Raw genomic sequence first — 24,373 nt, 5'->3', positions numbered from 1 at the left:
TTTGAGACCAGTCTAGGCAACGTGGAGAAACCTCATCTCTACAAAAAAATACAAAAATTAACCGGGCGTGGTGGTGTATGCCTGTAGTCCCAGCTACTAGGGAGGCTGAGGCATGAGAATCACTTGAACCTGAAGGCGGAGGTTGCAGTGATCTGAGATGGTACCACTGCACTCCAGCCTGGGCGACAGAGCAAGACTGTCTCATAAAAAGAATATATGACGTTCTCAAGGAGAAGACCCAATGTCTTGTGCTTTATAGCACTGAGCAGAAATCACTGTATGCAGGGGATCAGGACTTTGTCTTCTCTCCCTTACTAAGGAATATTCCTTACATTTTTTCCACTTTGTTTTGTTTAGGCCATACTGGCCTTGGGCAAGTCGAAGGATATCATGACAGCAGACGTAAAGCAGCCCCCTCTGTCTGCTGTGACTCGCATCCTCCTCCCCAGGCCTGTGGTCTCCTGCTTCTCATAGTCACTGTCACCACTGCAGGCTCCCCCTCCATTTCTCATCCCTGTTGTCATCGCCTCGCCTCTGCTGTACTGGCCGCTAAGCAGAGCCAGAGCCGCTTTCCCAAGCGATCATACAGCTTTGGTCAACCCTGCAGGTTCAAGCACTTAGCCAGAATTTGAAGGAGGGGCACATAATTTGGGTCTTCCTGTTTACGCTTTACTCTCCCTTCTACCACTGAAAGTAAAGCAAGTCCCCAGGGGAGTGGATCAAGAAAAAAAAAAAAAAGAAAAAACCACTGAAGAATAACATCCACATCAGTAGTTTTCAAACTCTCCCTGGAACCCATCGGGAACCAGGCTTCAGAGAGGGCCCTCGGATCCACAGGCACCAGAGCAATGCATCAACTTTGTCAGCTGAGTTCTGTCTCTGCGTCAGAGCTCCCCAGGCTCCAGTTAACTCTGTCACTATGATCACACAGGCAGCCAGCCATGTTTCTGTAAGAAAGATACAAAACAAGGGAGCTTAGAAAATGTGATCTTGCTGCCGGGCGTGGCGGCTCATGCCTGTAATCCCAGCATTTAGGGAGGCTGAGGTTGGCGGATCACCTGAGGTCAGGAGTTCAAGACCAGCCTGGCCAATATGGTGAAATCCCATCTCTACAAAAATACAAAAATTAGCTGGGCATGATGGCAGGTGCCTGTAATCCCAGATACTCGGGAGGCTGAGGTGGGAAAATCACTTGAACCTGGGAGGAGGAGGTTGCAGTGAGCCGAGATGCACCATTGCACTCCAGCCTGGGTGACAAAGACTCAGTCTCAAAAAAAAACACAAGAAAATGTGATCTTATTCTATGTGAATTCCAGCGTAGTGCTCTTTTATCTGTTGTATATGTATTTGTGGACAGGGGTAATGGGAAGAGATTCCACATATGATTTTTTTTTAAGTATTCTGCTATTAAAAAGTTTGTAGAACAGTCTCCAACATCCTTCTGAAAGACCCTTCTTACAAACCCAAGCCAGTGGTGCAGATTTGGGCACATAGTTTTGTTTGTTTGTTTTGTTTTGTTTTCTTTCTGAGATACAGTCTTGCTCTGTTGCCCAGCCTGGAATACAGTGGCACAATCTCAGCTCACTGCAACCTCCACCTCCCAGGTTCAAGTGATTCTCATGACTCAGCTTCCGGAGTAGCTGGGGCTACAGGTGTGTACCACCACAGCTGGCTAATTTTTGTATTTTTAGTAGAGATGGGGTTTTGCATGTTGTTTAAGTGACAGCAACAGGAGGCAGCCAAAAGCCTGGGCAGATAGGGGTAAGTCAATTGTGAAACCCCACCTCCAAGCCAAAGACAGTTTAAAGCCTGAAAGCCAAGCTACAGGTTAAATCCTCAGACCAGACTGAGAACTTGTCTTCCCATTTGGCATGTTTCCTCTGATTGATCCTCACCCTTCCCCTATTATACATATACCTACCCTTTCCTAATTGGTTTTCTACATTCTCATGCCCACCTTTGAGTGGTGTCTTTACTTTAACCTTTTTTGCATACTCACACACCAACTAGCACACACTCCCCATTCTGAGTCCATAAAAGGCCCCAGACCCAGCAGCACAGGGAGAAACCACCTGACTGTTGGGATTGGGGACTGACCTCCCCGCAATGGCCTCTGAGAGCTGTTCTGTCACTCAATAAAACTCTCCTCCTTGCTCTCTCTTCTATTCTCAGCACATCCTCATTCTTCTTGGGTTAGGGATAAGAACTCCAGGACTGGAGCACAGGCCAGACTCAGCCCGGATAGGCCGAGTGGGCAGGCCGTCTCCTGCAGCAGGAGAGTGAGGCCTGGGTAGGGCATCACAGGCTAGAGGTCACTGCCTTGCAAAGTGACCCAGAAGAAAATCCTGCATTACAGGCTAGTCTCAAACTCTTGGGCTCAAGCAGTCCTCCTGCCTCGGCCTCCCAGAGTGCTGGGATTATAGGCATAAACCACCTCACCTTGCCCTGGGCACACAGCTTTCAAGTCTTTTTAGAGAGTAAGTCTTTTCCCTCCTCAGAACACCTCCTCTAGACTTGAGGACAAGAGCATTATCCCTTCTCTCTGTTCAAAGTTGCACCAAGGACGCAAACATTAGCCCTAAAATCTCCTCTAGTTCTCCCAGATGATCAGGGCTTTTCTGGCCTGCCAGATAGCTCAGCATTCTCAAGGTAGGCCTTCCCTCTGGAGACACAGTGCTCACATGTCCCCAGTACCATGGCTACTTTCTGTTTCAGACTTGGTTCAGTCTCCTAGCATTCATTTTCTATCTCCTGTTTCCACTCTATTTTTTTTAACTTTTATATTAGGTTTGGGGGTACATGTGAAGGTTTGTTACATAGGTAAACAGATATCAAGGGGATTTGTTGGACATATTATTTCATCACCCAGGTATTAAGCCCAGTGTCCTGTAGTTATTTTTTCTGCTCCTCTCCCTCCTTCCACCCTCCCCCCTCAAGTCGACCCCAGTGTCTGTTGTTTCCTTCTTTATGTCAATGTGTTCTTATCATTTAGCTCCCACTTGTGAGAACATGTGGTATTTGGTTTTCTGTTCCTGCATTAGTTTGCTGAGGATAATAGCCTTCAGCACCACACACTCTATTTTTCAACTGCTGAAAAATTATTTTTACTAAATGCTGAACAGATCAAAAAATTTTATAAAATACATACATAAGGTATAAAGAATCATAATCAGATGAACACCTGTGAACCTACCCCTCAGTTAAAATCATATTAGAATGAATCCTGCAGTCCCTGGAATATTCCTCCCTAAACCCATTCCCTTTTCTCCCACCTCCAAGGCAAACACTGTGCTGAATTTTGTGTTTACCATTCTCTTGTGTTTCTTGATAGATTTCCTACATATGTTTGAATCTGTAAACAATATATTCAGTTTGGTATGTTTTTAAACTTTAAATTGATTCATATAGTATATATTCTCTTGAAACAATGTTTTTGAAATTCGCCTGTATTGTTGCAAGTAGCTACAACTGATTGTTGAAATGGTTCATAGTATTCATGTGTAATATACCATAGTTTTTAAAATCCATTTTACTCTTGGTATTTGGGCCGTTGTCAGTGATTTCTATTATGAATGGTGCTGCTATAAACATTCTTGTACATGTCTCCTGGTATACACTGACAAGAGCTGCTCTTGGAGTGGAATTTCTGGGTCAGAGTGTAGAAACATGTTTAAATTACCAAGATAATTCTAAACCGTTTTCCAAAGTGGATGTTCCAATTTATGCTCCCATGATCACTGACCATCTCATTAATTGTGTGACATCTTTGCCAGCACTTGATATTGTTCAACTTCATAATCTTTATCAGTCTGGTAGATGTGAAATGGTATTTTCTTGTAGTTTTGTTTACTGGATTGTCAAAGAGGCTTAGAATATTTTCACATGTTCACTGACCACTTGTCATTCCCCTTCTTGAAGTGGGGCTTCTGCGCTAACTCTTGGGTGAAGCATGTGGGCACAGGCCCTCAAGGACAGATGGCCCAGCCCAGAGTTTTAGTTTCTCAGGTCTTCCCATGACTGAGTAGAGGCCCTCCTAGCTACTTGCATCCCACCTTACTCAGTGACCCTCCGTCAAAACAACTGTCAGGGCCAGGCACGGTGGCTCACGCCTGTAATCCCAGCACTTTGGGAGGCCGAGGTGGGTGGATCACCTGAGGACAGGTATCGGGGGAACCCGCCCCCAATAATTCAATGTTATTTCATGTAGGTTCTTTTCTATTTCCCTAAGTGTCAGACAGTCTGAGAAATAAAGAGTACAGGAGAGAGAAATTTTAAAGCTGGGTATCCGGAGGAGACATCACATGTCGGCAGGTTCCGTGATACCCCCCAAGCCGCAAAACCAGCAAGTTTTTATTAGTGATTTTCAAAGGGGAGGGAGTGTACGAATAGGGTGTGGGTCACAGAGATCACATGCTTTACAAGGTAATAAAATATTACAAGGCAAATGGAAGCAGGGCGAGATCACAGGACCCAGGCGAAATTAAAATTGCTAATGAAGTTTCGGTCACGCATTGTCATTGATAACATCTTATCAGGAGATAGGGTTTGAAAGCAGACAAGCCCTCTGACTAAAAATTTACTAGGTGGGAATTTCCTCATCCTAATTGGCCTGGGAGCGCTACAGGAGACCGGGTCTTATTTCATCCCTTATCTGCAACCGTAAAAGACATTCCATTTTAGAGAGACAGGCCATTTTAGAGACCAACCCCTGGAAAGGCATTCTCTTTCTCAGGTCTGTTCCTTGCTGAGAAAAGGAATTCAGCGATATTTCTATTTGCTTTTGAAAGAAGAGAAATATGGCTCTGTTCTGCCTGGCTCTCAGGCAGCCAGACCTAATGGTTATCTCCCTTGTTCCCTGAACATTGCTGTTATCCTGTTCTTTTTTCAGGGTGCCCAGATTTCACATTGTTTAAACACACATGCTTACGAACAATTTGTGCAGTTAACACAATCGTCGCCGGATCCTGAGGCGACATACATCCTCAGTTTACAAAGACGATGGGATTAAGAGATTAAAGTAAACACAGGCATAGGAAATCACAAGAGTATTGATTGGGGAAGTGATAAATGTCCACGAAATCTTCACAATTTATATTCTGCCATGGCTTCAACCGGTCCCTCCGTTTGGGGTCCCTGACTTCCTTCAACAGACAGGAGTTCCAGACCAGCCTGGCCAAGATGGTGAAACCCCATCTCTACTAAAAAATACAAAAAAAATTAGGGTGTAGTGGTGCATGCCTGTAATCCCAGCTACTTGGGAGGCTGAGGCAGGAGATCTCTTGAACCCGGGAGGTGGAGGTTGCAGTGAGCCAAGGTCACGCCATTGTACTCCAGCCTGGGCGACAAGAGCAAAAATCCATCTCTAAATAAATAAATAAATCTGTCAGGTGGTCTCCATCTTATAAAACCAGCTCCAGCAAACAGGGGTTGAAGCTCAGGATCCAGGCTGCTCTGTGGCCCACAACCCAGTCGAGCCAACAGGCCAAGACCTTCCTGACTGGTGGCCAGCGCCATGCCTGCAGGCCGCTCGCACCAGAGATGCCACTTAGAACTCTCCACTGGGGAGTTCGATCGGTAGCGGGAGCGGAGAGCGGACCCCAGAGAGCCCTGAGCAGCCCCGCCGCTGCCGGCCTAGTTACCGTCATACCACGGGAGGAGCCGCAGCTGCCGCAGCCGGCCCCAGTCTCCATCACCGCAACCATGAGCAGCAAGGCCGAGACCCAGCAGCCACCCGCCGCCCCCGCTCCCGTCCCCCCGCCACCCCCACCCTCAGCGCCGCCAACACCAAGCCCGGCACTAAGGGCAGCTGCGCAGGGAGCGGTGGCCCGGGCGGCCTCACATCGGCGGCGCCTGCCAGCGGGGACAAGAAGGTCATCGCAGTGAAGGTTTTGGGAACAGTAAAATGGTTCAATGTAAGGAACGGATATGGTTTCATCAACAGGAATGACACCAAGGAAGATGTATTTGTACCCCAGACTGCCATAAAGAATAACCCCAGGAAGTACCTTCGCAGTGTAGGAGATGGAGAGACTGTGGAGTTTGATGTTGTTGAAGGAGAAAAGGATGCGGAGGCAGCAAATGTTACAGATCCTGGTGGTGTTCCAGTTCAAGGCAGTAAATATGCAGCAGATCGTAACCATTATAGACGCTATCCACATCGTAGGGGTCCTCCACGCAATTACCAGCAAAATTACCAGAATAGTGAGAGTGGGGAAAAGAACGAGGGATCGGAGAGTGCTCCTGAAGCCCAGGCCCAACAATGCCGGCCCTACCGCAGGCGAAGGTTCCCACCTTACTACATGCGGAGACTCTATGGGTGTCGACCACAGTATTCCAACCCTCCTGTGCAGGGAGAAGTGATGGAGGGTGCTGACAACCAGGGTGCAGGAGAACAAGGTAGACCAGTGAGGCAGAATATGTATCGGGGACATAGACCACGATTCCGCAGGGGCCCTCCTTGCCAAAGACAGCCTAGAGAGGACGGCAATGAAGAAGATAAAGAAAATCAAGGAGATGAGACCCAGGGTCAGCAGCCACCTCAACGTCGGTACCGCAGCAACTTCAATTACCAACGCAGATGCCCAGAAAACCCTAAACCACAAGATGGCAAAGAGACAAAATCAGCCGATCCACCAGCTGAGAATTCGTCCGCTCCAGGGGCTGAGCAGGGCGGGGCTGAGTAAATGCCGGCTTACCATCTCTACCATCATCCGGTTTAGTCATCCAACAAGAAGAAATATGAAATTCCAGCAATAAGAAATGAACAAAAGATTGGAGCTGAAGACCTTAAGTGTGCTTGCTTTTTGCCCGTTGACCAGATAAATAGAACTATCTGCATTATCTATGCAGCATGGGGGTTTTATTATTTTTACCTAAATACGTCTCTTTTTGGTAATAACAAACGTGTTTTTTTAAAAAGCCTTGTTTTTCTCAATACGCCTTTAAAGGTTTTTAAATTGTTTCATATCTGGTCAAGTTGAGATTTTTAAGAACTTTATTTTTAATTTGTAATAAAAGTTTACAACTTGATTTTTTCAAAAAAGTCAACAAACTGCAAACACCTGTTAATAACGGTCTTAAATAATAATAATAAAAAGAACTCTCTCCACTGGGCACCCTCAAAATTGCACAAGTTCCTTCTGTTATTAGTTCATGCTGAGTTGTGATGCCAGCACTTCAAGCCTTGTTAATCATTGGATCAACAAGTACCGAGCTAGGTGCTAGAAAGAGATGGAAAAAGGCACCTGGGCCCAGCCCTAAGCCTGGATCGCGGACAGTGACGTTGGTCCACACCTCACCTGCCCTCTCTGCCCTGCTACATGCCCCAGGCTTGCCCTGAACCGTGAGCTCTAGAAATTCCAGGTCCGGGTCGCAGCCACAGGGCAGTCAGGCGTGTCACGTGACCGCGCCGGGTAGAGGGAGACAGAGTCGCACGGCTGAGACGCCAGGCAGTCGCCTAGCAACAGCGGGACGCGGAGCGATGGAGACCAGCAGCAGGGAGCTCCAAGCCGCGGAGTATTTGGAAAAGCATCAGATCAAGGAGCTGGTTAGCTACCTCACCAGCGCCCTCCTTTTCTTTCGGCCGGGTAAGGGCCCCCATGCCCCGGTACAGCCATCCCTCCATGTGGGGTTCGCTTCCCACACGAAACCCCCCTCTTATACACTCGCTTTCCACTGCCTCCCAGCCACGTGAGCCCTTCTGCTGTTGATTAACTCTGCGGCCTTCAATAAAAGTCCCTCAGGCTGCAGTACAATGGCGTGATCTCATTTCACTACAACCTCCACCTCCCGGTGGCGGTTCTCAGGGGCGATTCTCCTGCCTCAGCCTCCTGAGTGGCTGAGATTACAGGTGCCCGCCACCATGCATGGCTAATTTTTGTATTTTTAGTAGTGACAGGGTTTCGTCATGTTGGTCAGGCTGGTCTCGAACTCCTGACCTCAGGTGATCTGCACGCCTCGGCGCCTCAAGGTGCTGGGATTGTAGGCGTGAGCCACCGCGCACGGCCAAAGTTTTTAATCTGGCAACTAAACAATTGATAGGGTAGGATAGAAGATGTTCTAGAGGGGATCGCTTTTCCTGACTTTTTTTATACATCTGAACCCCCTACAAAATTTGAATCGTTTTGTAATTTGGGAGTGGTGTGCCATTTAAAAGTTATATTTAGGTGAAAATGGTTTTATGTCCTCCCCAGGGTGCAGAATTGTAATTTGCCGACCTCCATATGGAGCGTCCGAAATGCCAAAATTGTCCATTTGCTTCTGTGTAAGGAAGTGGAAATACCAAACATTCCAAATTTGCCAAAAAACACCCAACCAATATCATGTATAGGAGACAGAGTTCTTGCTAGTTGTCTTAAAGTATTAAAACAAATATTAGAAAGAAAAAAAAAAAAAAAAGGCCGGGCACGAGATGGCGCCACTGCAGCCTGGGCGACAAAGCGAGATCCTATCTCAAAAATAAAAATAAAAATAAAAAAATAGGCCAGGAGCAGTGGCTCAGGCCTGTAATCCCAGCACTTTGGGAGGCCGAAGCGGGTGGATCACTTGAGGTCAGGAGTTTGAGACCAGCCTGGCCAACATGGTGAAACCTCGTCTCTGCTACAAATACAAAAAAGTAGCCGAGTGTGGTAGCGCATGCCTGTAATTCCAGCTATTCGTGAAGCTCCTTGGGGGCGGTGACTCACGCCTATAATACCAACGCTCTGGGAGGCTGTGGTGGGCAGATCACTTGACTTCAGGAGTTCATAGACCAGCCTGGGCAACATGGCAAAACCCCATCTCTATTAAAAATACAAAAACTTAGCTGCACGTGGTGGTGCGTGCCTATAATCCCAGCTACTCAAGAGGCTGATGTGGGAGGATCACGTGAACCTGGGAGGCGGAGGTTGCATTGAGCGGAGATTGCTACTCAAGCCAGTTGACAGAGTAAAACACCATCTCAAAAAAAATTTTAAAAATAAAGACAAATGTTAATTTTCTTCATCATAACAAGGGATATGTTACATTCGTTATATAAAATATTTGTCAACATTTATTTTTAAATTTCATCTTTATCGAAGTGGATGTATGGGGTTTAAAAATTGAAAAGTACTCCAAAGCTTATAATAACAGCATTCCTGTTGCTATCCCCAGCTTCTGCACAGAATAATTTCAACTCTTTTAGCAATATTCTTTGCTGTTTATCTTGAGATTTCTAAATAACAGGCCTATATTGCTGCTGCTTAATGTTTTTCCCTCTAGGTTAGATACTAGCTTTATGCTGTGGAAGATGAAAATGCGCCTTTCTTAAACACACACCTCATACACCTGTTCCCACTCACACCCATCTTCCAGATATATTTAGGTCACAATTTTGATATCCTCAGTATTCAGAATTTTTAATATTGTTAGGCAAGTATCTATAATCCTTATACTATGCTGATTATATTTCCCTTGTTGTTTTCCCTGGTTAATAATATATTTACATTTTTGGCTTAAATTTGTGTGATCATCACTAATTCATCCATACCCTCTTTTGCCACAGTACAGCTCTCCTCTCATTACATTTGCATGCATTGGGTAATTACCCCCACCACCACCACCACCACCCAAACCCCGTACCCCCAGCTCTGTGTCTTCCTGCTCCAGTCTGGACTGATAGCTACACAGTGGTTATTCACAGCTTCCCCTCACTCTGATCCTAAGACGACTCCTCGCCTCTCTAGTGTTCGGAGCCTGTTTTATGGCACAGCCAGCAATCCCTCATTCTTGCTTTACCGCTTTCTTCTGGTGGAGCATATCTTTAGTGGCTTCCTGAGAGAGCGTGCTTTGAGGGGTAAAGATTTGGGGAACACACGTCTATAAAAATGTGAGTTCCTACCTTCAAAACTTTTTAATAGAGTGGAGGCTGTGCACAGAGGCTCACACCTCCCAACACTTTGAGAGGCCGAGGCGGGTGGATCACTTGAGGTCAGGAGTCAGAGACCAGCCTGGCCAACATGGTGAAACCCCATCTCTACTAAAAATACAAAAATTAGCATGTGCCTCTAGTCCCAGCTACTCAGGAGACTGTGGCAGGAGAATCACTTGAACCTGGGAAGTGGAGGTTACAGTGAGCTGAGATTTCACTGTTGCACTCCAGCCTGGGCAACAGAGTGAGACTCTGTCTCATAAAATAAAATAAGAGTGGATACAATTTTAACTTGGAACATATTGCCCTCAGAATTTTTAAGGCATTGCCCCATTGTCTTCTAATTTCTCATGTTGCTCTGAAGAATTCTGATGTCATATGTCATCAGATTCTTGATCTGGCTATGAGGCAAGTTTATTCTTTCTGGAAACTTTTTAGGATTGTCTTTTTATCTTATCCCTGGTGTCCTAAATATATGCCTTGGAATGGTTTTGTTGTGGTTGCTGTTAATGTTTCTGCTCTAGGTACTTTATGGTCTTATTAAATTTGGAGATATTTTTCTTTCAGGTCTAGGAAGTATTTTTCTTATTTTCCTTACCTATATCTTTCTGGAATTATTATTGGATATTGGACATCTTGGCTTGATTCTCTAATTTTCTTTACATCTTGATATGTTGTATAATTTTTATCAGAAGAATGCAATTTATGAATCTGCAGATTCTCTTGAGAATTTACCAAATTGTTATTTGGATACTCCTCACTGACTTATACTTACATTTCCTGTCTTCATTAGTGGTTCTTTATGGGTAAGATGACTGTATGAGTTATCATCCAAACCGGGGCTATTTTGAGTGAAAATAGGTACTATTAATAATTATGCCAGGACAACATGGTAAACTAGGACTGTCCCAGGCCAACTGGAACCTTTGATTATCCTGAATACGGGTATCTTAAACATGATACGAACAACAAAATTTAAAAAGGCAGGCTTGGGATGGTGGCTCACGCCTATAATCCCAGCACTTTGGGAGGCCAAGGTGGGTAGATCACTTGAGGTCAGGAGTTCGAGACCAGCCTGGCCAACGTGGTGAAAAACTATCTCTACTAAAAATACAAAATTATCCAGATGTGGTGGCACAGTGAAATGCTGTCTCTACTAAAAATACAAAATCAGGTGTAGTGGCACATGCTTGTAATCAGTTATTCGGTAGGCTGAGACAGGAGAATCGCTTGAATGCGGAGGCAGAGGTTGCAGTGAGCTGAGATTGCACCACTGCACTTCCAGCCTGGGTGACAGAACAAGAATCTGCCTCAAGAAAAAAAAAAAAAAAAAATTGAAAAGACAAAAGCACCATGGCAGCCAATGGGTCAACTGAATGAAAACTTAATTTTTCTGAGTCACAACATGAGCCCACTTACCTGATCTGAGTGAACTTCAGGATAGTCTCTGAGCATCTCAAACAGTTATAATACACACAAACAGAGGCCTCCACTTGGCCATCTCGGTTGCAACACAGAATCACACTCAAAGCAGCACAGTCATTCCAGCAATCAAGAGTAATTTGAAAGGAATCAAAAAGACTTTAATTCATAATCCACAGTAAAACCACTCAAAAGTCCTTCCTCCTCGTTCCCAGCTGTATTCTCCACAGCAGCTGCAGATCCTATCAGGTTCCAAATTCATGACACTCAGCCCATCCAACTCTTCTGTCTCCTCCCTATCTTGCATGTTTTTCTCAGCTCTTTATTATGTCAACCAATTTAGCATCTTGAAGATTCTTTTTTTCCTCCAGCACAAAAAGCCTTGCACCCATCTGGCAAAACCAGAATTTTCCAGTAGAAGGCATTATGGGGGGAAAAGAACCTAAGCAGATAAAGACAAAATTCTCATTGGTGGAAGGGAAGTCTGGGAATACTCATACATTAATTATATACCTATCACATAAATAGTGTAGCTGTTTTTTTAAAACTGAGACATGGGTACCACTTTTTTTTTTTTTTAAGACGGAGTTTTGCCCTGTCGCCCAGCCTGGGGTACAGTGGCACATCTTGGCTCACTGCAACCTCCACCTCTGGGGTTCAAGTGATTCTCATGCCTCAGTCTCCAGAGTAGCTGGGATTACAGGTGCAAACCACCATGCCCAGCTAATTTTTGTATTTTTAGTAGAGACGGGGTTTTGCCATGTTGTCCAGACTGGTCTCGAACTCCTGACCTCAAGTGATCCTCTCACCTCGACCTCCCAAAGTGCTTGGATTACAGGTGAAAGTCACTGCACCTGGCTGGGTACCATCTTCAATAACGAGAATTCCGGCTAGGCACGGTGGCTCACACCTGTAATCCCAGCACTTTGGGAGGCCAAAGCAGGCGGATCACGAGGTCGGGATATCGAGGCCATCCTGGCTAACACAGTGAAACTCCATCTCTACTAAAAATACAAAAAAAATGAGCCAAGCATGGTGGGGGGCACCTGTAGTCCCAGCTGTTCAGGAGGCTGAGGCAGAAGAATGGTGTGAGCCTGGGAGGCGGAGCTTGCAGTGAGCTGAGATTGTGCCACTGCACTCCAGCCTGGGCAACAGAGTGAGAATCTGTCTTAATAATAATAATAATAATAATGAGAATTCCTTAAAATATCTTTATAAACACCAAAGCTGGGGAGAGGAAACCATAGGTACAGAAACACTGAGCCAGAATAAGAAGGTAATGAAGCTAAAGAAGGGGTGGGCTGGCATGCAGAGTATGTATGCAGTGCTGTTGAAGTTTTCTGCCTAAGTCCTCCTAATGGCAGAGGAGAAAGGACTTGTCCATTCAGTGTCTGGGACCTTAGCCTGATGTGGCATAAGAAGTTTCTTTGAAGTCGTTTTCTCCTAAAAATACATGAGATCTGTTCTTTCGTAGCTATACCTATTTCTTAATATAAATGTTTTATATTACTCACCAAGGTATGATTGATGCTTAGAAAGACACACTAGCTTTATCCTGTGTCTTTGTGAAGCCCCTGGTATTTCTTTTTTTGTTGAGATGGAGTTTCGCTCTTGTTGCCCAGGCTGGAGTGCAATGGCGCGATCTCAGCTCACTGCAACCTCTGCCTCCCAGGTTCAAGTGATTCTCCTGCCTCAGCCTCCCTAGTAGCTGGGATTACAGGCGTGTGCCACCATGCCTGGCTAATTTTGTATTTTTAGTAGAGACGGGGTTTCTCCATGTTGGTCAGGCTGGTCTCGAACTCCCAACCTCAGGCGATCCTCCCACCTCGGCCTCCCAAAGTGCTGGGATTACAGGCATGAGCCACCGCACCCGGCTGAAGCCCCAGGTATTATGACATGTGTCCCAATTTGAAAACCTTGGAATTACAGAGGAGTTGCAGAAAATAAGACTAGATGGTTTAATTGGGCAATTACTATTGAGGAAACAGGTACACAGTCCCCCATTCTCAATTCCAAAATTCTGAAAGCTCTAAAAACCAACAGTTTCATAAGTTAAGTGTAACAGCAAGACCTGACCTGACCTGAAATAATTTGGTAGGAAAAACTTGCCTCAGCTAGGGTATATTGGGAAATATAATTGCTGGTTGTTACAAAAATTAGCTGGGCATGGTGGCGGACACCTGTAATCCCAGCTACTTGGGAGGCTGAGGCAAGAGAATCAGTTGAACCTGGGAGGCAAAGGTTGCAGTAAGCCAAGATTGCACCACTGCATTCCAGCCTGGGTGACAAAGTGAGACTTCATCTAAAAAATATATATATATGTATGTATATATATATTTATGTATATGATATAGTTTGGCTGTATCCCCACCCAAATCTCATCTTGAATTCCCACACATTGTGCAAGGGACCTGGTGGGAGGTAATTGAATCGTGGGGCCGAGTCTTTCCCATGCTGTTCTTGTGATAGTGAGTAAGTCTCAAGAGATCTGATGGCCACTTTTTTTTTTTTTTTTTGAGACAGAGTTTCGCTGTTGTTGCCCAGGCTGGAGTGCAATGGCACGATCTTGGCTCACTGCAACCCTCACCTCCTGGGTTCAAGTGATTCTCCTGCCTCAGCCTCCTGAGTTGCTGGGATTACAGGCACGCACCACTATGCCTGGCTAATTTTTTGATTTTTTTTTTTTTTTAAGTAGGGATAGAGTTTCACCATGTTGGCCAGCCTGGTCTTGAATTCCTGACCTCAGGTGATCCACCCTCCTTGGCCTCCCAAAGTGCTGAAGCTACAGGTGTGAGCCACTGCGCCTGACCTGATCCGATGGTTTTAAAAACAGGAGTTTCTGGCTGGGCACAGTGGCTCACGCTTGTAAACCCAGCACTTTGGGAGGCTGAGGCAGGCAGATCACAAGGTCAGGAGATTGAGACCATCCTGGCTAACACGGTGAAACCCCTCTATTAAAAATATACAAAAAATTAGCCGGGCATGGCGGCGGGCACCTGTAATCCCAGCTACTCGGGAGGCTGAGGCAGGAGAATGGCATGAACCTGGGAGGTAGAGCTTGCAGTGAGCCAAGATCGCGCCTCTGCCCTCCAGCCTGGGCGACAGAGCGAGACTCCGTCTCAAAAAAAAAAAAAAAAAAAAAAAACGGAGCTTCCCTGCACAAGGTCTCTCTTTGCCTGCTGCCATCCATGTAAGACATGACTTGCTCCTCTGTGCCTTCTGCCATGACTGTGAGGCCTCCCCAGCCATGTGGAACTGTAAGTCTATTAAACCCTTTTTCCTGTATAAATTACTCAGTCTCAGGTATGTCTTTATCAGCAGCATGAAAACATACTAATAGAGTACATATATTTGTTTATATATACTGTGTATATGTATATATATATACTGTATATATGTGTGTACATATATGGGTGTGTGTGTCTATATATATACACGTGTGTGTATATATACATATGGGTGTGTGTGTATATATATGTATGTGTATATATATATATATACACACATTGTGTGTGTGTATGTGTGTATATATATGGTTGCTGGCTATGCTGCCATTTCCCAGTGACAATTCTATGCTGTATAAAGAGGGAATATGAATTTTTAGGGGATGGCTTTAATAAAATTAGACAATTATATTAATAGTAACCCAAATGAGAGAGATTGCTGTGGGAGTGGTAGAGTAAAATGAATTTGAAAGCTATTGAGAAAAAACTCAATAGAGACTATCATGACTGACTAGATTTCACCATTGAAGATGCTTCCCATATTTTAGTAGAGTGTGGTAAAGTCTGCAAGCTTTAGAAGCACATTGCCTGGATTCATACTGGCTGTGTGGCCTTGAGCAAGTGACTGTTGTGAGGAGTAAATGAAATGATCCATAGAAAATGCTTCACACAGTACCAGGCATATAGTAAGGGCTCAGTTAGCTATTATGATTAAGATGTTGAACCTGAACATTGTATCCCTTGAAAAATTGTTTTTTATATCAGCTGACATTGTAACATAGGTGGTTAGTAACATTTGGCTCTTCCTTTCATGATTTAAAAAGATTCTGTCTTTATTATATATATTTATGTTGTGATCATTTTCAAAACATTTTAAAAAGCAGGTAGAGTATAAATTGTAGTCTCCAAACATAAACATTGTGACATCCCATGCAGCCTAAAGGATACACAATAAGCCTGGTTTGGATTTTCATCAAAGTGGTACACCAAGTTCCATTAGCATTATTTACTTATTCAAGCCTTAAAATGAAATGCAGTGAGTTGAAATTCAAACTTGGCCTTTTTCCAGTTTCTGAATTTGACATATGGTCCAGGAAGAAGAAACAGAAGACCTCATACAAAATGTGACTGCCTTTAGTAGCCTATTTATTGCTAGAGCCTATTTGTACAAGTAAGGCACAATATTAGATTTAAAAGTCTACTTCTGGTTTCAACACATAAATTCCCAGGGATGAAAAAGATGGAGTGGAAACCTATAAATTAAAAGATTTAAAAACATAAACTGAGTGAAGAGACAACCTATGCAATGGGAGAATATATTTGCAAACTATATGTCTGATAAGGGGTTAATATCCAAAACATGTCAGACCTCAATAGTTAAAAAAAAAAAAAAAATTTTTTTTAATGGGCAAAGGACATAAATAGACATTTTTCCATAGAAGATATAGAAATGGCCTACAGGTATATGAAAAAATGCTCAATATCACTAATCGGGTGAATGCAAATTAGAACCACAATGAGATATCACCTCACACCTGTTAGAAAGGCTGTTATCAAAAAACAAAAGAGAGCTGAGCACGATGGCACGTGCCTGTAGTCCCAGCTACTCAGGAGGCCGAGGCAGGAGGATCACTTGGGTCCAGGAGTTCAAGACCAGCCTGAGCAACATAATGAGACCCCATCTCTAAAACACTAACAAAAGATGAAAGATTTCAAGTGTTGGCAAGGATGTGGAGAAAAGGGAACCCTTGTACACTACTGGTGGGATTGTGAATTAGTACAACCATTATGGAAAACAATATGGTGGTTTCTCAAAAACTTAAATATAGAACTTATCTGGCATTCCCACCACTGGGTATATATCCACAGGAAATGAAATCAGTATGTTGAAGAAATACCTGCACTTGTATTCATCGCAGCATTATTCACAATAGCCACTATACACAATCAGCCTAAGTGTCCATGGATGAATGGATAAAGAAAATGTGATATATACACAATAAAATACTATTCAGTCTTAAAAGACGGACATCCTGTCATTTGCAACAACATGGATGAACCTAGAAAACATTAAGTGAAGTAAATCACGCACAGAAGAATACCTCATGATCTTAATTATATGTGGAATCTGAAAAAGTCAAACTCATAAAAAGAGTTAATGATGCTCAAGAGCTGAAGGGCAGGGGGATTGGGGAGATGTTGGCCAAAGCATACAAAATTTCAGACAAAAGAGGAATAAGTTCAAGAGATCTACTGTATATCATGGTGACTACAGTTAATAATATATTTTATATTTGAAAATTGCTGACAGAGTAGATTATAAGTGTTCTCACCATGAAAAAGTATGTATAAGGGGACTTCAAAAAGTTCATGGAAAAATGGAATTAAAAGATTAAAAATTATTTCTCAACATAAGCTCTATCAAATTCAAGATACTTTTGTAAACAACGATACCAGCCATTTAATCCATCCCTAAAGAACTCTGAGGGCCCTGGGAATTTAACCATGTCAATGCAATCTTTTTTATATCATTAAAGAAAAATGGGTGCCCTTTAAAGATTTTTTTAAGATCAGGAAACAAAAAAGTCAAAAGTTGCTAAATCAGGACTGTAAGGTGGATGCTAATGATTTCCCATTGAAACTTGTAAAATTGCCCTGTTCCATGAGAGGAATGAGCAGGAGCATTGTGGTGGTAGAGAAGGACTTTCTGGTGAAATTTTCCTGGGCTTTTTTTAACTAAAGCTTTGGCTAACTTTCTGAAAATATTCTCATAATAAGCAGATGCTATCATTCTTTGGGACTCCAAAAATTCAAAAAGCAAAATGCCTTGAGCATCCCAAAAAAGTGTTGCCATGACCTTTGCTCTTGACCAGTCAACTTGTGCTTTGACTGGACCATGTCACCTCTTGGTAGCCATTGCTTTGATGGGGTTTGTCTTTGGGATGATACTGTAGAACTATGTTTCATCTCCTGTTAACAGTTCTTTGAAGAATTGCTTCAGGATCTTGATCCCACGTTTAAAATTTTCCATTGAAAGCTGTGCTTTTTTGTCTGCAGCTGATCTGGTGCAATGGTTTTGGCACTGATTGAGTGGAAAGTTTGCTTAACCTTTTCAGTCAGAATTGCATAAAATGAACCAACTGAGATGGTTTGGGCTATTGTTTATGCTGTTAATTGTCAGTCCTCTTCAATTAGGGCACAAACAAGATTAACTTTGTTCCTCACAAATTGATGTGGATAGGGCTGTAGTGAAATTGGCCACAAATTTTAACAGTTGAAGTTGGTGATGGGTTCATTTTACTTTTCTGTCTACTTTTATAAACATGAAATTCTCAGTAATGATGTAACTTAAAAAAATTTTTTTTTTTTTTTTTTGAAACGGAGTCTCGCTCCGTCGCCCAGGCTGGAGTGCTGTGGCGCAATCTCAGCTCACTGCAAGCTCCACCTCCCGGGTTCACGCCATTCTCCTGCCTCAGCCTCCCGAGTAGCTGGGACTACAGGCACCCGTCACCACGCCCGGCTAAGTTTTTGTATTTTTAGTAGAGAACGGGGTTTCATCGTGTTAGCCAGGATGGTCTCGATCTCCCGACCTCATGATCCACCTGCCTCGGCGTCCCAAAGTGCTGGGATTACAGGCGTGAGCCACCGTGCCCAGCCGTTACTTAAATTTTTTAAAGAAAATATGAGTTGGCCAAGCATGGTGGCTCATGCCTATAAATCCCAGCATTTTGGGAGGCCGAGGTGGGAGGACTGCTTGAGCCCACGAGCTCGAGACTGGTCTGGGCAACATAGCAAGATCCTGTCTCTAACTAAAAAAAAAAAAATGTAAGAGTAAAGCTTAAGATTGAAATGATAAAATGGTCAGGCAGCAGGAGTGGTATATACCATCCAAACTGCTCTATCACTACTCTTTTTGGCTTTTCATCATGATTGTTCTGCATTATTTCTGAAAAGTAAGTTGATCGTGATTTTTTATTTTTAAAATTGCTTAAACTACAGAATATCCAAATTGCTTTGTTAGAAATGAGTACATGTGCTTCCTGGAGGACCATATTTATCAGTCTTTGTTTTTATTATATATATATTTATATATATGTGTGTGTGTATGTGTATATGTGTGTGTGTGTGTGTATATATATATTTTTTTTTTTTTTTTTTTTTTTTTTTTTTTTGAGACAGAGTCTTGCTCTGTTGCCCAAGCTGGAGTGCAGTGGCATGATCTTGGCTCACTGCAACCTCTGCCTCCCGGGTTCAAGCGATTCTCCTGCCTCAGCCTCCCGAGTAGCTGGGATTACAGGCATGCACCACCACGCCTGGCTAACTTTACTAGAGATGGGATTTCTCCATGTTGGTCAGGCTGGTCTCAAACTCCCAACCTCAGGTGATCTGCCCTCCTCGGCCTCCCAAAGTGCTGAGATTACAGGCATGAACCACCATGCCCAGCCTATTATTTATATCTTATCAATTAGTTAGGTGGCCAACTTCTTCCCTGTATTATGCTGTTCCCTCTACGTTTTTGGTTTTCAACCCTGTCTGCAACTTATAGTCACTTGGGGAGTTTTTCTAAAAAATGCCCAGGTCCAGTCTCTATAGTTTTCTATTCTATCATCTGAGATAGGGCATTTGTATATGTAATTATTTAAGTGTTCAATGTCTTACCTTCTTGCTGGACTGTTTATGAAAACTAAGGCCTGTGTCCCCAGCGCCTAGTACAGTGCCTTTGCTATAGCTGTTTAATAATTGTTAAATGACTACTTCTATTTGCGACATATTTTAATTTCGTATCAGAAAGAGCTGGAACTATTCTTTTGCAGAAAAACCAAAAGAATATTTAATATCTCTATTGGAACGACTGAGAATTGCAAAAGTAACAGGCGTGGCGTTTCCTTTCTTTATGGATAACTCTAACATTGTGGCTATGTTTGAGATGATGGACTCCTCAGGCAGAGGCACCATATCATTTGTGCAGTATAAAGAAGGTCAGTACATTCTACAAATTGAGGTAATAGTTTGTGGTCATTCCACAATTTTTTCTAGCAGAAAATACTTCTCACTTTGTAAAATTCTCACTTCATTTCTTCTCATTATTTTACAGCCCTAAAAACCCTGGGTCTATGCACTGAAGATGAAGATTTACAAGATGATGGACATAAAATAACTTTGGATAAATTCAAGGAGGAAGTGTAAGTTTATTTTTAAGTGACAAATATTTTAATAAGGTGGCATGATTTTGAAGCACAATTAATACCTTTAAAACAGGTTCCTATCTTTTGAAAGAAATATTTTGTTCCCTTGAAACTTTCAGCTGACTGGAAAGTGAGGACAGGGAAGGCTGACGGTAAAGTTCCTAAACTTGGGAATAGGAGGGGAAAATGCTGGGGTTAGAGAGGAAGTTCCAGAGGCAGCTCCATTCTTTTTTTTTTTTTTTTTTTTTTTTTTCCTGAGATGGAGTCTTGCTCTGTTGCCCAGGCTGGAGTGCAGTGGCAATATGTCGGCTCACTGCAACCTCCACCTCCCGGGTTCAAGCGATTCTCCTGCCTCAGCTTCCCAGTAGCTGGGCTTACAGATGCGCATCACCACATCCAGATAATTTTTTTGTATTTTTAGTAGAGTCAGGGTTTCATCATGTTGGCCAGGCTGGTCTCAAACTCCTGATCTCAAGTGATCCACTGCCTCGGCCTCCCAAAGTGCTGGGATTACAGGCATGTAATGGGCTGTGCCCAGCCAGCTCCATTCTAAATAGGAAGCCCCAGCAATTCTCAAAGGATGAGGTGAAGAAGCACCAATATGCTAGGACAACTAACAGAAACATTTTGAGCTCAACACACTAGCTGGAAACTCTCTCTATAAAATACATACTAATAGAATTTATCTCAAAATATTTCCTCAAAATTATCACAAAGTAAATGTTTATCAGTAGCATAGGCTGCATGTTAGTCTGATAATTTTAGATTTTGAGATATTACAGGATTAAAAGTACTAACCCACCGCTAAGTCAGAGAAAAACCATTGGAATAAAATTTAATAGTTGTGGAAAGTTTCCAGGGAATCTAGCTCAATTTTTTAAAGAGTTTTACTCTGAGATTTTTATTAGTCAAGTAACTATTATTGAATACACCCCAAGGACAAGGAAAAGTTACAAGAAAAAATAAACTTTTGAGACTTTTGTCTCATAAGTTACATAAATAATAAAAATGTTTAATTACATTCGCTACCACATGGGAATGTTTGAGTCAGAGTGCCATGGCCTGAAATGTTTCATCCAGAAAGAAAGGGTTGCCCACTGTCACACAGAATGAAACTAGGAAGCATTTAAAATAGAAGGGCATTTGTGAGAAATGAAGAACAATCCTATCTTATTCACCATCTCACAATGTGTTTTGTTTTCTTCTTTAAAGACAGGGTCTTGTTCGCTTGCCCAGGCTGCTGTGCCGTGTCACAATCACAGCTCACTGTAGTCTTGACCTCCTGGGCTCAAGCTAGCCTCCCACCTCAGCCTCCCAAGTAGCTAGAACTACAGGCATGCATCAGGGTCTTGACATGTTGGCCAGGATGTTTTCGCACTCCTGCCTCAAGCAATCCTCCTACCTCAGCCTCCCAAAGTGCTGGGATTACAGGCATGAGACACTGTGCCCTGCCAGTTTCCTCACGGAAATACAGTTAATTCCCAAACTAGATACAGGTGCCTCAATTACAAATATGCATTCAAAGGGAGTTTTAAAAAAATTTATTGGCTATGTTTGATTATCCACAACAGAATTTCCCTTAATTAGCACAGGAAATTGAAAGTTGGTTATAATTTAATATCTCTGCTCTTGTCTTCAACAGACATACTCAGCATTTATACTTGTAAATAGAATGGAGTTTTCATTGTTTCGTTTTCTGTTTTTGTTTCCTTAGGAACAAGAGGATGAAGGAAATATGGTCAGCATTTTAATAACACCATAAATCCAAGATAATAAGTAATTCTATAAAGTTTTCCAGTTTCATTAATTCAGAATTTCATCATATAACTTGAAATCCAATTGGCTTCCTCTTTCTTAGAAACAAAAACCAAAGAAACCTTTTTCTGAAAGACATTATTTTCCAGTATTAGGCCAATTTGTCCTCAAATTAAGTAGAATCTCAACATCTTGTTGAGCCAGTTTGTAAATTCCAACTTCATTTAATGCTGCTGTGGCAGGAAGCTGCCCTGAAGCTGACTGCAGTACATCTTTCAGCAGTAGTGCAGAACCGACGTTCAAATTCAAAACAATACAGGCTTCTTTTATACTGTTTAGGGAAAACAAAGGAGGGAAATGAGATCTCCATTATCTGCATCAATTATATTACAATTTTGAGAATCCTAAACAGCTTCTCTGCACTGCTGGTCCACATGTTCTCTATAAAAATATTTATGGATTTATTATTTGGTTCTTTTAACATGGTAAGACTACACAGGTGCAGAGTTGCTATTTCTTTAGATTACTATAAGGTAATATGATCCCTATTTCAATATGTATCCGTTATTTCTCTAAATACAATACTTAATATTAACACTATATTAAATATAGCTATAACTTTAGGTAGATTAGAATATGGGAAAAGACAAAAATAAGAGATAAATGAAAGCAGCAGAAAGAACATTAAAATAAATTTTAAAAACAGTCCTATGAAACATGTAAACATAAGCTTTCATTTTATAAGTCTAAAAGGAATGCTTTATAACCTCACAAAACCCAAACATAATTTAAATTTTACTTTTTTTTTTGAGACATGGTCTTGCTCTGTCACCTAGGCTGGAGTGAAACTGCACGATCATAGCTCACTACAGCCTCAGCCTCTCACGTAGCTAGGACTACAGGTCCACACCACCACACCTGGCTTTTTTTTGTTTGTTCATTTTAATACTTTCTGTAGAGATGGAGTCTTGCTATGTTGCCCAGGCTGGTCTCAAACAGCTGGCCTCAAGCAATTCTCCCACCTCTGCCTCCCAAAGTACTGGGATTACAGATGTGTGCTACTATGCCTGGCCTATAAATTTTAGATCAACAAATTCTGAAACTATAATTATATTTAGAACCAAAATTAATGTCAAATGTTTAAGGAAACAAATTTCTTTCAGGCCTGGCCTATTAGGTATTAAACATATTTGTAATTTTTTTTTTTTTGAGACAGAGTCTTGGCTCACTGCAAGCTCCGCCTCCCGGGTTCACATCATTCTCCTGCCTCAGCCTCCCGAGCAGGTGGGACTACAGGTGCCCGCCACCAGGCCTGGTTAATTTTTTTTTTGGTATTTTTAGTAGAGATGAGGGTATCACTATGTTAGCCAGGATGGTCTCGATCTCCTGACTTTGTGATCTGCCCACCTCAGCCTCCCGAAGTGTTGGGATTACAGGCGTGAGCCACCACGCCCGGCCCTGTAATTTCTTATATTTAGTGAATAGGGCACAACTGTACTTGTTTTCATTTTCTATTTATTCCTCCAGTAACTAAGCAACTAGAAGCATTAAACCAAATACTAGAAAACAAAACCCAACATGTAATTTATATCTAGTTCTGAAACTTTTTGAGGTCATGGGTCACATCTATCATCTTGGTTTCCCCATTGTGCTGTAAGCATACAGTAGATAGACAATGTTTTAAAATTTCAACTGATCTTATCCCACCCAAACATCTCCAGAACCCTAAAGTTAAAAGGAGTTAGCCTCCTGTAACAATTTGATACATTAATATTAATTGTTAAATGTTGAGCTTACTGTTTAAAATAATTTTCTGGTCTCTTGCAATAGTGAGAAAACAAAGGGAAAAGATTCCGAGTCATATCAAACTGCAGCTGGGCTGCTCCTCCTTCGTTGAAGTGATTAGCAAGAATTATCTGAAACAAAGAATAATTCATATAACAGTTGTCTTTATTATCACAGCCCAAAAACAGTCTATTCTTACTTACTTCTTGGTAGATGTATACATCCAGCTTCTCTACAAGCATTTGCCAGAAAATTTTAAATAAGGAGAAACAAAGCTGCTGCTCCAACTGAAGTAAATGGTCTCGTAACGTCAGCAGCAACGGGCAAGCCGAACTGGACAGGGACATCACTGCCTGCTCTGACTGAGATGGCAAGGACAACCATCTGGAAAAAACACATTTTTACCAAAAAATTTTCATCAGTTTCTATTTTTCAAGTTTTTAAATCATTTTAAATTTGAGGAAGTGTTCTGTCCTAGGGCATATTGGATAAGAAAAAATATACAGCCTAACATTAAAAGCTCTATCAGAAAATAAATGTACCTGTATTTATATTTTCACTCTCAAATACTCTTTAATATGGGGATATATCCAAAATATCCCCAAATTTTAATATGTGAATTACTGATATAAAGCAATTACAATTTAAAATGTCACTTAATTTTTGCATTTTATTTATGTAGTTTTTCTTTTTTTTTTTGAGACAGAGTCTCGCTCTGTTGGCCAGGCTAGAGCCACAGGGTTCAAGCAATTCTCGTGTCAGCCTCCCAAGTAGCTGGGATTACAGGTGCCCACCACCACGCCCAGCTAATCTTTGAATTTTTTAGTAGAGACAGGGTTTCGCCATGTTGGCCAGGCTAGTTTCGAATTCCTGCCCTCAAGTAATCTGCCCGCCTTGGCCTCCCAAAGTGCTGGGATTACAGGTGTGAGCCACTGCACCCAGCCTGATTTTAGCATTTTAATTAAGACATCAGCTAATATTATGCTCTAATTTTCAGTAAAAACAGGACTAATAAACGAATTTTAAGCACTCTGTGTGGCAGGGACTAGGCTAGGACAAAAAGATACTGCTTGCTATCAAGGATGAAAGTAACACAGGTGTTCACAGTGAAT

The 24,373-nt window shown here is 42.4% G+C and overlaps 2 protein-coding genes and 1 pseudogene across 2 annotated transcripts in view; 2 read left to right on the top strand and 1 right to left on the bottom strand.

Moving 5' to 3' along the window:
* Positions 1–4,313: 4,313 nt before the first annotated feature.
* On the top strand, positions 4,314–6,996 carry LOC100978333 (Y-box-binding protein 1-like; annotated as a pseudogene).
* A 126-nt stretch (positions 6,997–7,122) lies between these two features.
* EFCAB10 (EF-hand calcium binding domain 10) lies at positions 7,123–23,814 on the top strand. The gene is made up of 4 exons (XM_008963550.6): positions 7,123–7,586; positions 19,350–19,514; positions 19,631–19,718; positions 21,436–23,814. Exons 1-4 carry the CDS (start codon positions 7,481–7,483, stop codon positions 21,470–21,472), a joined length of 396 nt encoding a protein of 131 aa, XP_008961798.1. The 5' UTR covers positions 7,123–7,480; the 3' UTR covers positions 21,473–23,814.
* The window catches only part of RINT1 (RAD50 interactor 1), a 35,517-nt gene continuing 32,390 nt past the window's right edge, over positions 21,247–24,373 (bottom strand). Inside the window, 3 exon segments of the mRNA XM_003811188.6 lie at positions 21,247–21,807; positions 23,274–23,392; positions 23,465–23,645. Of these exon segments, the coding sequence (XP_003811236.4) occupies positions 21,615–21,807; positions 23,274–23,392; positions 23,465–23,645 (493 nt within the window). The 3' untranslated portion in view covers positions 21,247–21,614.

Source organism: Pan paniscus, chromosome 6 (assembly GCF_029289425.2).
Source record: "Pan paniscus chromosome 6, NHGRI_mPanPan1-v2.0_pri, whole genome shotgun sequence".
Lineage (NCBI taxonomy): Eukaryota > Metazoa > Chordata > Mammalia > Primates > Hominidae > Pan > Pan paniscus.
This window is presented reverse-complemented; position numbering and strand designations above follow the sequence as displayed.